General features: G+C 40.4%; 1 protein-coding gene across 1 annotated transcript in view; it reads left to right on the top strand.

The window, feature by feature from the left end:
* The first annotated feature begins 395 nt into the window (after positions 1–395).
* MAN1A2 (mannosidase alpha class 1A member 2) overlaps positions 396–11496 on the top strand; it is a 67250-nt gene continuing 56149 nt past the window's right edge. The window contains exon 1 of the mRNA XM_032213616.1: positions 396–1313. Within this exon, the coding sequence (XP_032069507.1) occupies positions 1003–1313 (311 nt within the window). The 5' untranslated portion in view covers positions 396–1002. The remainder of the gene's footprint in view (positions 1314–11496) is intronic.

Genomic DNA, 11496 nt, shown 5'->3' with positions numbered 1-11496 from the left:
TTAATCCAGTGGAATAGCTTGCCTCCAGAAGTTGTGAATGTCCCAACACTGGAAGTCTTTAAGAAGATGTTGGATAGCTATTTGTCTGAAATGGTATAGGGTTTCCTGCCTAGGCAGGGGGTTGGACTAGAAGACCTCCAAGGTCCCTTCCAACTCTGCTATTGTACTGTATTGTGTCTTAGAACAGGATGAGACGTTTTCAATATATCGTTAAATGAAAGAGAGAATATTTTAGTGTTCAAGCGTCCCGGCCGAGCTTCGGGTAGGACGGTCGCCCGCGGCCGCTAAGGACGGTAGCTCCGCCTTTCGCGTGAGGAGGGCGCGCGAGAGCGGAAAGAAACTGCCGCCGCGTTCTACATTGCAACTCCACGGACGTGGGCGTGAGCGAGCAAGCATCTTCCGTTTTCCGGTCGCGCGCAGCCGCAAAGGCGGGTTGACTCTCGCGCAGGATGCCAGAGCGAGTCGTCGCCCGGCCGAGGGTTTAAGCTGCGGCGTGGAAGGGCTTGTCTGTCGCCGCTGCCTGGCGGGAGGAAGGAGGCTCCGGCGCTCGTGCAGAATTCGGGACGCGGCTACTCCCCGCCGCGACACCGGCTGACCCGGGGGCCGTGTCTTGCCGGGCAGAAGGGCATGAGACGGAATCGGTCCCTGGGCCAGCTGGGCAGGCGGTGGTGGTGATTGAATGAGTCTCTTCCCCTCCCACCGCCACCATCTCTGTGCCGCTCTGGGCCTCCCTGAAGCCCCGGTTCCTAGCCAGTGTCTCCATTCGCTGCCGCCCGCGCCGCCTCTGCTGGCTCCGGATGAGCGCGGCCGGGCCGGATCGATCCCAGGCCTCTGGGATTTGGGGGTCTGCCGGTCTGGCGGGAGCCGCTGCGATGCCGGCTTCCCCGCGTGGCTCCGGGCTGCCTTGGTAAGGACGGGTAGCCGCTCCCGGGTGTGAGCCAGCAGTGTCGTCTTCCCTGCTGCTGCTGTTGCCGCCGCCGCCCCTCCCGCCTTCGTGGCGCGATGACGACCCCGGCTCTGCTGCCTCTTTCTGGGCGCCGGATCCCGCCTCGCAACTTGGGTCCGTCCTCCTCCTTCCCCCATCACAGGGCTACCTTGAGACTGTCCGAGAAGTTCATCCTACTGCTGATCCTCAGTGCCTTCATCACGCTGTGTTTTGGGGCGTTCTTCTTTTTGCCGGACTCCTCGAAACACAAACGGTTCGACTTGGGCTTGGAAGATGTCTTGATTCCTCACGTGGATAACAGCGACGGTGGGAAAAACCCGGGTGGCTTCTTGATTCACGGGCAGGGCCACGACCAGCACAGACACAGGTAACCCTGTTGCCTTCAGTTGGTGGGATGCCATATGTTTCTGGGAAATAACAGTGCCTGTCGGTATTGAAATGCAGTGTTTTGCTGAAGAATTATGGTATGCTGATGGGTTTCTGACTTGGGTTGCCTAGGGTTGTCCAGAAGAAGCACCCCCACTATGTTTTGTCATAGACTTGATGTTTGAAATATTGCAGTTTTATCGCATTTTCTCTAGCAGTGACTCTTCTCTTTCAAGGTAAGTCACAAATGTGGCATTCTACAAACTGAACACTGCCATTCAAGGACTGCAATACAGGAAAAATCCACAAAAGAGAAGACAAATGCCTTTTTTTCTGGAACATGTCTGAGGGTCCAGGAGTATAAAAGTTTTAGATAGTGGTACAGTAGTCTGTTGTCCTTGCTAATTTGACATGTGGTGATAAAAGTATTAGCGAAATTGTGTTGCAGTGGTGAGTTCCTGCCAGTTCTAACCTCTTCTATAGAAGAGGTTCCACAAATCTACAGTGCCATTTAGAACCGGTTCCAGCTCCACCCCCCCCCCCGCCCGTGCGCACATCATCAAGATGAAGAGCGAGAGGAGGAATTCTGGGAGTTGAAGTCCACAAGTCTTAAAGCTGTCAAGTTTGAACATCCCTGGTGTTTTTTTTTCTAAAGGGTTAGGGGTGCAAGGGTCTTGTAACTTGACAGCTTTAAGACTTGCATATTTCAGTGCCAGAGTTCTTGAGCCAACATGACTGGAGGAGGAATTCTGGGAGTTGAAGTCCACAAGTTTGAACACCCCTGGTTTTTTTTTTCTAAAGCGTTAGGGGTGCAAGGGTCTTGTAACTTGACAGCTTTAAGAGTTGCGTGCTTCAAATGCCAGAGTTTCTGAGCCAACATTTTGGTTGCTAAGCAAGAGCGTTGTTAAGTGAGTTTCACCACATTTTACCAGTTGGCTATGCCCACCCAGTCACATGGCTGGCAAGCCACTCCCACCCGGTCACATGACCGACAAGCAGGCCACACCTACAGAAGAGGGTCTAAAAAAATTTGAAACCCATCACTGTATATCTGAAATGTAGTCAGTCTCACAAAGAGCTGAGTCAGTTCTAAAATAAGTAATAAAGATATCAACAGATATGCTGACAGTAATTTAACCTGCCTTTCATATACATTCAAAACCAGTTATAAGCAGACTTGTAACATTAAGAATCGTAGCAAATGGAATCTGGAAATTTTTAAATGCCCAAATTTTTAAATGCAACAGGATGAAAAACTGACAAAAACTAAAAAGCAATATTATCAATGAGATAATAAACTCTGAACTTTGCTTATATATACTTTATCAGTTTTTCTTTTTAAAAATATATGAAATAGTAAAAACAATTAATTTCAAGAAAAAAGTAAATACCAGACCTAATTGGGATATTGTTGAATTTATACAGTTCAGTTACTTAGTTAATTATATAATTATAACAAAATTTAAAAGAATGACTCAGTTTTATTTAACATTAAAGTCCAATGACTTTAAATTAGAGACTGACTTTACAAATCTAACTTTAGGTAATAAAGAGCATTATTATATATTAAATATTACATGTAAAGCACCCAAACATTCAAAAAATGAATGCATTTTTTGTAGTTGCCTCTTGTCAAAGAGCTCAAGGAGGCATATGTACCATTCCCTCCTCAGTTTTTTTCAACAACCACCTCTCTATGGAGGGATTTGGGCTGGCAGAAAATGATTGGCCCAAAGTAAGCTTCTGAAGCCGAGAATGAATTTGAATCTGGCCCAAGCCCAAAACACACACCATTATATTACATTTACTCTATTGGAACCTTAATACTAAAAGAACTGGTGGAGATGCTCAGCAAGACAGATGATGGGCAGTAATTTACTTTCTCTGCTTTTCTCCACTTATTCTGCTCTGAAAAGATGAGGAATAGTTTGAAATGTAGGAATAGAAATAATATGTAAATGACCATTAAACACTTTCTCCCAATTCCACTGTCAGAGATCTGGAGGGACAACAGTTGGATGCAGCCCTAGTTTCTAAAGACTTGAATATATAGACATATTATTTTTTAATCTAATAGTTTTGTTTGTAGGAAAAACATGTTGGGAAATGTGTTATGTCATATTTGTAGAGTTCTCTTGTCTGCAATACTTCTTGGTTCATTTCCTTGAACAAAAAAGGGGAAGTTTGTGTGTGAGTATGTTTAAGAATTGTGATGATAATAGGAAGTATAATAAAAAATAAACTGAAGAGAATAGAGAGGAGTAAAACATGCAAGGTAAGAACAAAGTAAGAACATAATTAAGAAATATATAAAGAAGTTATTTCCAACCTTCATCACAACAAATTTGGTAACTTTTCCGCTCTAAAATTACAAACATTTATCTTCATCTTGTATCTCTTCTCTTCTCTTCTCTATAAAACAAAACTAGGTATCAGCCTTCCCAGGCAGACAAGGATAATACTATATTGTAAAGCTGCATACATTAACAGAATCTTGCAAATTTGCAAATTTCCTGTTTTTTCTTTTACATCTGAGAAGTTAGGGAGGATTCCTTCCCACTCTTTCTCTGCCCAGTTGTGGGCTATGCCTTCTCCTATTCAGATTGTTCCTTAGGCAGCATTTCTTCCAAGGCTTTCCTATGTACCATTACATTAGGTCACTCACTCTCTTGGTTTGTCAGTTGTGTTGCCCTTTTAAATTTTAAAACTGTAGCAAGTTAGTTCCTTTTGTAGATCTAGTGAAACATCCTTTTTCTAAGTCAGTCTCTTGGCCTCTCAATTGTAAATCCACTTTTGGTACATTGTCTACATTGTCAGATATACCATGTTCTTCACTAACATCTTTTGGATATAATCTGTCCATAAAAACAAACATTAATACTGACATTGTTGGTATTTTAGTTACTATGTTCAGATCTGTTCTACAAAAGACTCCTTACAATGTTTTGTTCCATCTATCTAACATCTTTGTCTTCTCTAGTGTCCACTTTTTAAAATCATAAAAATATTTGTTTCTTTTAAAAACCAAAACAGGATCCATTTCCCATGAGAAGTTGGTTGCATTTTATAATTAATTCCAAAATCTGGATCCTTAGTCCAGTTATAATTTTCTAAGATCAAAATCTCATATGGTTTTTTGCTACTTATTCTTTAAATTCTGAAGCTTATGAATACAATTTTCTTTCATTCAGCACTGAAGACAGACTCGCTTCAGTTTTAAAATAATCATTCCAAAGTTTTCTAATGGCTTACAAGTAATTAATGGTGATTTTCGAAAGTGAGTAGAAAATGAGGTTTGCACTTTTAAAAGTTTCTATGGCCGTTGCAAGCAAGATGGCTAATTCTATGGTCTCCTGGTGCTGAAACTCATGGAAAACCATTGTCCTACAATCTCCTCTTAGACAGCAGCAATCTGGAGCACATGGGGGAAATCTCCCATCCCTCCTTTATCTAGAGAGGTTTCAAGGAACTAGTTTACTGACTAGTTCCTTGATCTTTGCCAAGGTTGTCAGATCTGCTTTCGCTGAGCTCAGTCTAATATTCAGGCAAACATTTTGTATGCACAATTCAGTTCTTATGCTCTTTATTTTCTCTTCTTTGTGTATGTCTCTGATTACCTTCCAAGGGAATAATATTTATTGGAATTGGTTGCCAAATATTGGCTTATGTTAGCAATTGACATTCTTTTTGTACTACAGACATCCTACTTTCAAAACACTTTTCCTCACCATTGAGAGCTATGCAGGGTGGTGGTGGTGGCACATTTTCTCTAAAACTATTTAATTTATAATTTAGACAAAACAAACCTTACAAAAATAAAACTGGAGGTGAATTCTGAATATTAATTTTTACATTATTGTTCTCTGCTGTATCCATAAAATGTATATGTATAATTATGTAATAAAATGTAAAATGTATATAATTAATTATTTTAGTTTTTCTCTAAGAAATTTTATTAAATGTATTTTAAATGGGCATCTTTAAATATTTTGTGAGCTTTCGTAAAATCATTTTTCAAACTGGATTATGAAAAATGTTTTCATACTATCTGGAAAACCACACTGACATTTTAAGTAATTTTTTACAGGTAGCCAGGATAAACATAAACCTTAGGCTACAAATATTCTCTTCTATTGGAGCCAGGATTAAGTTAGGATCATAAGAATGATAACTTTTGGCTGGTCTATGACTGCAATAAATAAAATCAAATTGAATGATAATTTCTTATAAGTGTTTTAAGAAATCCCAGTGTAATTTTATAAAATAATTTTCTGCTTAGTCCGAGTACAAACCTATTATGAATATTTAAAAAAAAGACTCTTGGGTCATGTGAATTGTAGGTATACATAGCAAGGGGAACAGGAGCCCAACTTATTTCACAGAGTTGTTTCTTATAGAGGAGGCAGCATTATATATGCCTCCTTGAACTCCTAAAGTGAAAAGTGAGTAACAAATCAAAGATTACAAAGATGTTATGTCATCACTCAAATACCATAATTTATATACTTGGATTGTATGGAATGCAAATATGTAATGGCAAGTTAGATAATGTCATGGATATGCTGTTATTTTGGCTTCTTTGTGGTTTACTGCTGATGCCACTTTCTCAAATACAATATTTAGTTTTCATTAAAATCAAATGTAATCTAACAAAAAAGATAGCAAAACTGCTATCTGAAGTAGGAACCTCAGCTGAAAAGGAGATTATCTGGCATATATAAGATTTCTCACTACACCTTTTGCCTTCATGTTTAAGCTGGTCATTTGGAGTATACGAAAGACACTTTTCTCTAGTTAACTTGAATCGATATCAACTTTCTCCACACTTAATTTTAAGGACGCTCCACTTAATGGCCTAGATAAGATAGGCAGTATTGTATTAAAATTTAAAAGCTTCTCTGGGCTTAGGCAATATGTTTTGATTACTTGCCAGAGCAGAAGAAATCTGCTGCTTTAATTACCTTTGCAGTCTGATTTGTTGAAACCTGAAACTGTGACGTTGTTTTCTCATCTTGTTTTTTTCTTCAATCTGATAACCATGTTCAGATATATTAGGAAATTATGGTTAATAATTAAAAATATATTTGATTGCTGAACCTAAAAAAGTTGCAAAAGATTCTCTTGAGTCCAGAGTACTGGAACAAGATGTACGTATATTTCAGTTTAATAAACCAAGATACATTATGTCTAAGTTGATTCCTTTAGAACTTCTATAGTTACAGTACTTTTTGATGAATGAGTAAATTATAATGAGTTCATGAGCCACCCACTGAAGATAGATGAGTATGAACCTGCATTTTTAGTTAATGAAGATTATGTACTTCCAAGCTTAACTTGATTGCCCTCTGAGGATAAAAGCAATGTTTGTCTTGCAGAAAAGTAGCGTTCCTTCCTATTCATAATATTAAATTGTTCTAGAGGTTTGTATTGTATTGTTTTACAAAAAAATTACATGAAGTAATGTAAAGAGCAGTATATGCTGTATTAAAACTGTGCGCCCTTTGAAAACCATTGGGCAATACTTCTGATACCATGCAAATGCAAGCACCATTCTGCTATTCATTAAAGCAGATTTATTTTTTCAGGCTTCTGTTAGAATCTGAAAAAAAGGCAATGCTGTTTTAAGAATAGCATTATCTGTAGTGACTGAATTACTTAATGTATTACTCTTTCAAGTTTATTTGGAATCCTGAAAAAAGTGGGGTTACAGTGTTTTAATGAAAATAGATATTACAGTCCCGTGTTGGTGAACCTATGGCATGCATGCTACAGGTGACATGCGGAGCCATTTCTGAGGGCACGCGATGCATTGCCCTGTCAGATTTTTGGCCGTTTTTCACTATCCGGATGCTTCCCTGAAAAACCGCCCAATGTGCAAAGCAGAGGTTTGCGTGTTGTATTCCAGAGGCTTCAGGGAAGCCTCCTGAAGCCTCTGGAGGGAGAAAACGTTACAAATTATAAAGTAACATTTTGCAGCATTGAGAGAAGGATATATTTCTGTGGGAAAATAAGTAATTAATCCAAATTCCCTGATAATTTCATTATTACAGAGTTTACATTTAGGGCAGCACATGTACTAAAAGTGGAATGATATTTTATTGAATAGCAGACAGGGTCCTCTTGTGTTCACTTAAAGTTTGAAGCACTTCTGAATCATATTTTAAATGAACACAACCCTACTATGCTTTAGAGTAATTGATAGCATCAAATATACTTTATAGATTCTAGAAGTAAAAGAAAACACATCCTTCCTCAGCTTACCATATTTCTAGATAGACTGGCTTGGTTGTTCTTAGTTATCTAGTTTATATTAAAATTGCTTTAATGGTGTACTGACTGCTAAAAACACAGGTGTCTTGCTTTTTTCATCCTTATAGAAAATATTTTGCAGTGGTGTTTGTTTAAACAAATAGCGCAGTGGCTATAGTGTTGTTTTCATTTTCAGAAAGGGAAATAAATGGAATCTAAACTACTGGCTGGTTGGTAATAAGGACAGAACAGTTGCAAAGGGTATAGCTTGATCTAGTTCAGTGTTAACTGCCAATTTATTGAAAATAATATCACTTGGCAATGGCACTTTTGGTGGCTGTTGTTAAGCAAATTGTACCTGTTTTACCTAAGGACCAACTCCCCAACCCAAGTCTTTCCAGACTTGGTCCTTCCCAGCTCTAAGCCTCAGTAAGGTAAGGGACTGCCTTCAATCCCCCTGTACCCGCCCTCCAAATCTCTGCCCTGTTTGCTGGTCTGTATCTTGCCTTGCAGAATAGCAAGCAGACCCAGAGCTGTAGGGCTCTGGTGTAGCTTGCTATACCCCAGAAATTCGCAGCTGTCTCATCCCAGTCGTAGTTCAGTTGCCCTCACCTCCCTGCACTCCAAGGCCACTGCCATTCTTTGCTCCATCTTCCCCCAGCTTACCTTGCTGTCTTTCTGCTCTTGCTTCTGGCAAGATATGCATGGTTTAGCCTAGCCCTTTGCAGCAAGAAGCCCCTTTGCATGAAGCCATCAAAAGCAAACCCCTGGCTTTGTAGCTGGTATGTATGTCTGCTATGTGGCCCACTGGTAGTTCCACTCTATCAGCCTTAACTATTGCCCTTTTCTTTACTACTATAAGGTTATAGGGCTCTAGTCTGAATGACATCCCAGTGTTCTTACTGTAGTTGTGTGTCAAGTGGCTGAGCGTATCAATCATTCATTAACTCTTAGCATACATCTTGTATGCATCCATGTAGAGGAGGTGGTTGACGATAGTTCCATGCTTGAAATTGTCTCTGTAACCAGTCCTCATGATTATCTGATTGAGAGGGAGTCATTTTTATGCAGAATAGCAGAAAGGATAATACATCACCTTGATATATGCCACACTTGATGGTCACTTGTGTGAATTGTCTTGAGTTGATTTCCAGTGTTGATTTCCACAGTCCCAATGAATTATTGATGAAGTTCTTTGTATAGTGCTAAATTTTCACAGATCCATGAATTGTAGGCTTTCCTGTAGTCAGTCTAGGCTAGGCTCACATTAGCCTTTCTAAACTTAGTTTTGGGCAACTGCTCTGTCTATGAGCAACTGGTGTTTTGAGCTTCTGGTGTTGTTTCCAATATCTTTCTGAGCTGTACTCATATACTGGCCTATGTCCTCCTTTAGATTGGTGGCTATGATTCCTGATAGAACTTTTCATGTTTTGGAAGGAAAGTTATTGGCTGGTAGTCGGCTGATGCTGTCCCCTTACCTTTCATGTTCAGCACTGTCCGTCCTTGTGTTAGCCAGTCTGGGTGGGAGCATACTGCTAGCTGCTGGTTCATCTGTGCTGCTGGGCTTTTGTGTCCAGTTATGAATTTCTTAGCCAATACGTATGGACCATGTCCGGGCCAGGCACTATCCAGCTCTTTATGTTCTTGATCCACTGTTAGATGTCTGCTATTATGATGTTGACAATGACTGGTTCCTGTTCTGAGAAATTCTACCAGCTGAGTAACTTCTCTCTGAATAACTTTGATCTTAGTTTCCAACTCATTTCCAATTGGGGTATGCACTCCTGTTCCTTTTGATCATTTAAGCAAACATCTCCAGAATTATAGTGGCTGTAGTGTATACCACCAGTTCCTTGGTTTGAGTTGTAGTAGGGATTGTTGTGAGGGCACTATTAGTAGCTTCTAGCTTGATGGTTGTTTCTCCACTAAATGTTGATAATTGGTCTCAAGAGTGTAGCTAGTTTATTTATGATTTTATGTCTCATAGCAGTTACTGTGTTCTGTAATGCAGGTTGTGGCAGTGATATTCCAGCTTCAGAAGTTGGCTAAACATCCAATTTTTCTTCCATTCTTCTTGAGTCCAATATGTAATGTGTAGTTGATCTATTTCAAGTGTAATAGCAGCTTCCTCTTTACTATGTGGATGCAGGTCTTCTGTTTATCCATAGCTTCTTCATACGTTTCTCCTCTCATTAGCTCTGCTGTTGTAGTAGCATTCTATCAATTCCTGGTTTTCTTGTCCTATCTTGTTTGGTTCGTTCCAGTAGTCACTTATTGTTAGATTGTCCTGCTTCTCCAACTTCTGACACAGATCTTGTTTTAATCCAAGTGATGTCTGAACCAGCATGGCTCTTTTAGTTCATGTTACTCTCATATCTGAATAAAGCATTAGGTAATCTTTTCTCAAAAGACCTTTACTTACAGGTAACATAGGTACCAACTGGGATTCAACACCCAATCCCCTACATCAAAAGAGCAGTGCTCTCATCACTGTATTATCATATACTATATTTTTTGCATTATAAGTTGCACTCTCCCCCAAAAGTGTGGGGGGAAATGTCTGTATACATCTTATAGAGTGAATATTGCGGCCGGAAGAGGGGTTGGTGCAGTGGTGGAGTTTGCTGCCACTGCCTGCCATCGCTGCTGCCACTCGTGACTACCGGGGAATGCTGGAGCCTTCGCTGCCGAGCAGCAAATTGGTGGTTGGATCGGCCTCCCAAAATATTGCCGATCAGCTGTTCTAGGTGGCGGGGATCACTGCCGATCTCCGCTGTCAATTACTGCCTAATGGCAGCAAGCAGCAGCAGTGGCCATCCCTGCTGCCTAGAACAGCTGATCATCGGTATTCCAGGGGGCTGATCCAACCACTGATCAGCTGCTTGGCAACGAAGGCTCCAGTGTTCCCTGGTGGCAGTGGCAGCTCAGTTCAGTTGACTGGTGGTGGGCACAATGGAGTGGAGCCCTGACGAGCCAAAACCTTACAGATTTTCAGTTGGATTCAGGTCTGGGCTCTGGCTGGGCCATTCCCAAACTTTGATCTTCTGATGAAGCTTTTTTTTTGTAGATTTGGAGGTATGCTTTTGGATAGTTGTCATATTGAAAGGTGAAATTCCTCTTCATTTTCAGCGTTTGAGCAGAGGCCTGAAGGTTTTGTGCCAAAATTGATTGATATTAGAACTCTCCTTAATCCCCTCCGCCTTGTCTAAAGCCACAGTTGCAGCTGAAGAAAAGAAGCCCCAAAGTATATGCTGCACCACCATACTTAACTTGGCTATGGTGTACTTTTGGTGATGCGCAGTGTTGTTTTGTGACAAACATACTTTTTGGAATTATGGCTAAAAAGCTAAACTTTAGCCTCATCAGATCATAACACATTTTACCACATACTTTTGTCAGACTTGATGTAGGTTTTTGCAGAATATAGCCAGGCTTGGATGTTATCGTTTGTAAGAAAATACTTCTATCTTGCCTACCTATCCCATAGCCCAGACATATGAATACAGGAGATCATTGTCAATGTAGTACACAATCAGTACTTGTCAAAACTTCCTACACTACTTTTAATTTTCTGTAGACCTCTTGGCAGCCTTTTGGACCAGTTCTTTTCTTTTCATTAATTTTGGAGAGACCTCCAGTTCTTGATAATGCCACTCTTGTGCCATATTTCCTCCATTTGTTGGTGACTGCCTTCACTGAGTTCCATAGTAGGTTCAATGCCTTGGAAAAAAATTGGTACCCTTCTCCAGACTGATACTCTCTAAGTGTGAGATAGATCCCTTTGCAAGCTCTTTGCAGGCCTGAGCAACTGAATAAATCTCCAAGGTCCTTCCAACTCTGTAATTCTCATTCTCTCTTTCTCTCTCTCTTAGGTGTTTGAGGGCTATTATAAAATTAATTTTCTTGAATACTTAGAACATGTATTTGAACATAAG

Source organism: Thamnophis elegans, chromosome 3 (assembly GCF_009769535.1).
Source record: "Thamnophis elegans isolate rThaEle1 chromosome 3, rThaEle1.pri, whole genome shotgun sequence".
In the NCBI taxonomy this organism is placed as follows: Eukaryota; Metazoa; Chordata; class Lepidosauria; order Squamata; family Colubridae; genus Thamnophis; species Thamnophis elegans.
Note: the sequence above shows the minus strand (reverse complement) of the source record. Positions and strands in the feature narration are given on the sequence as shown.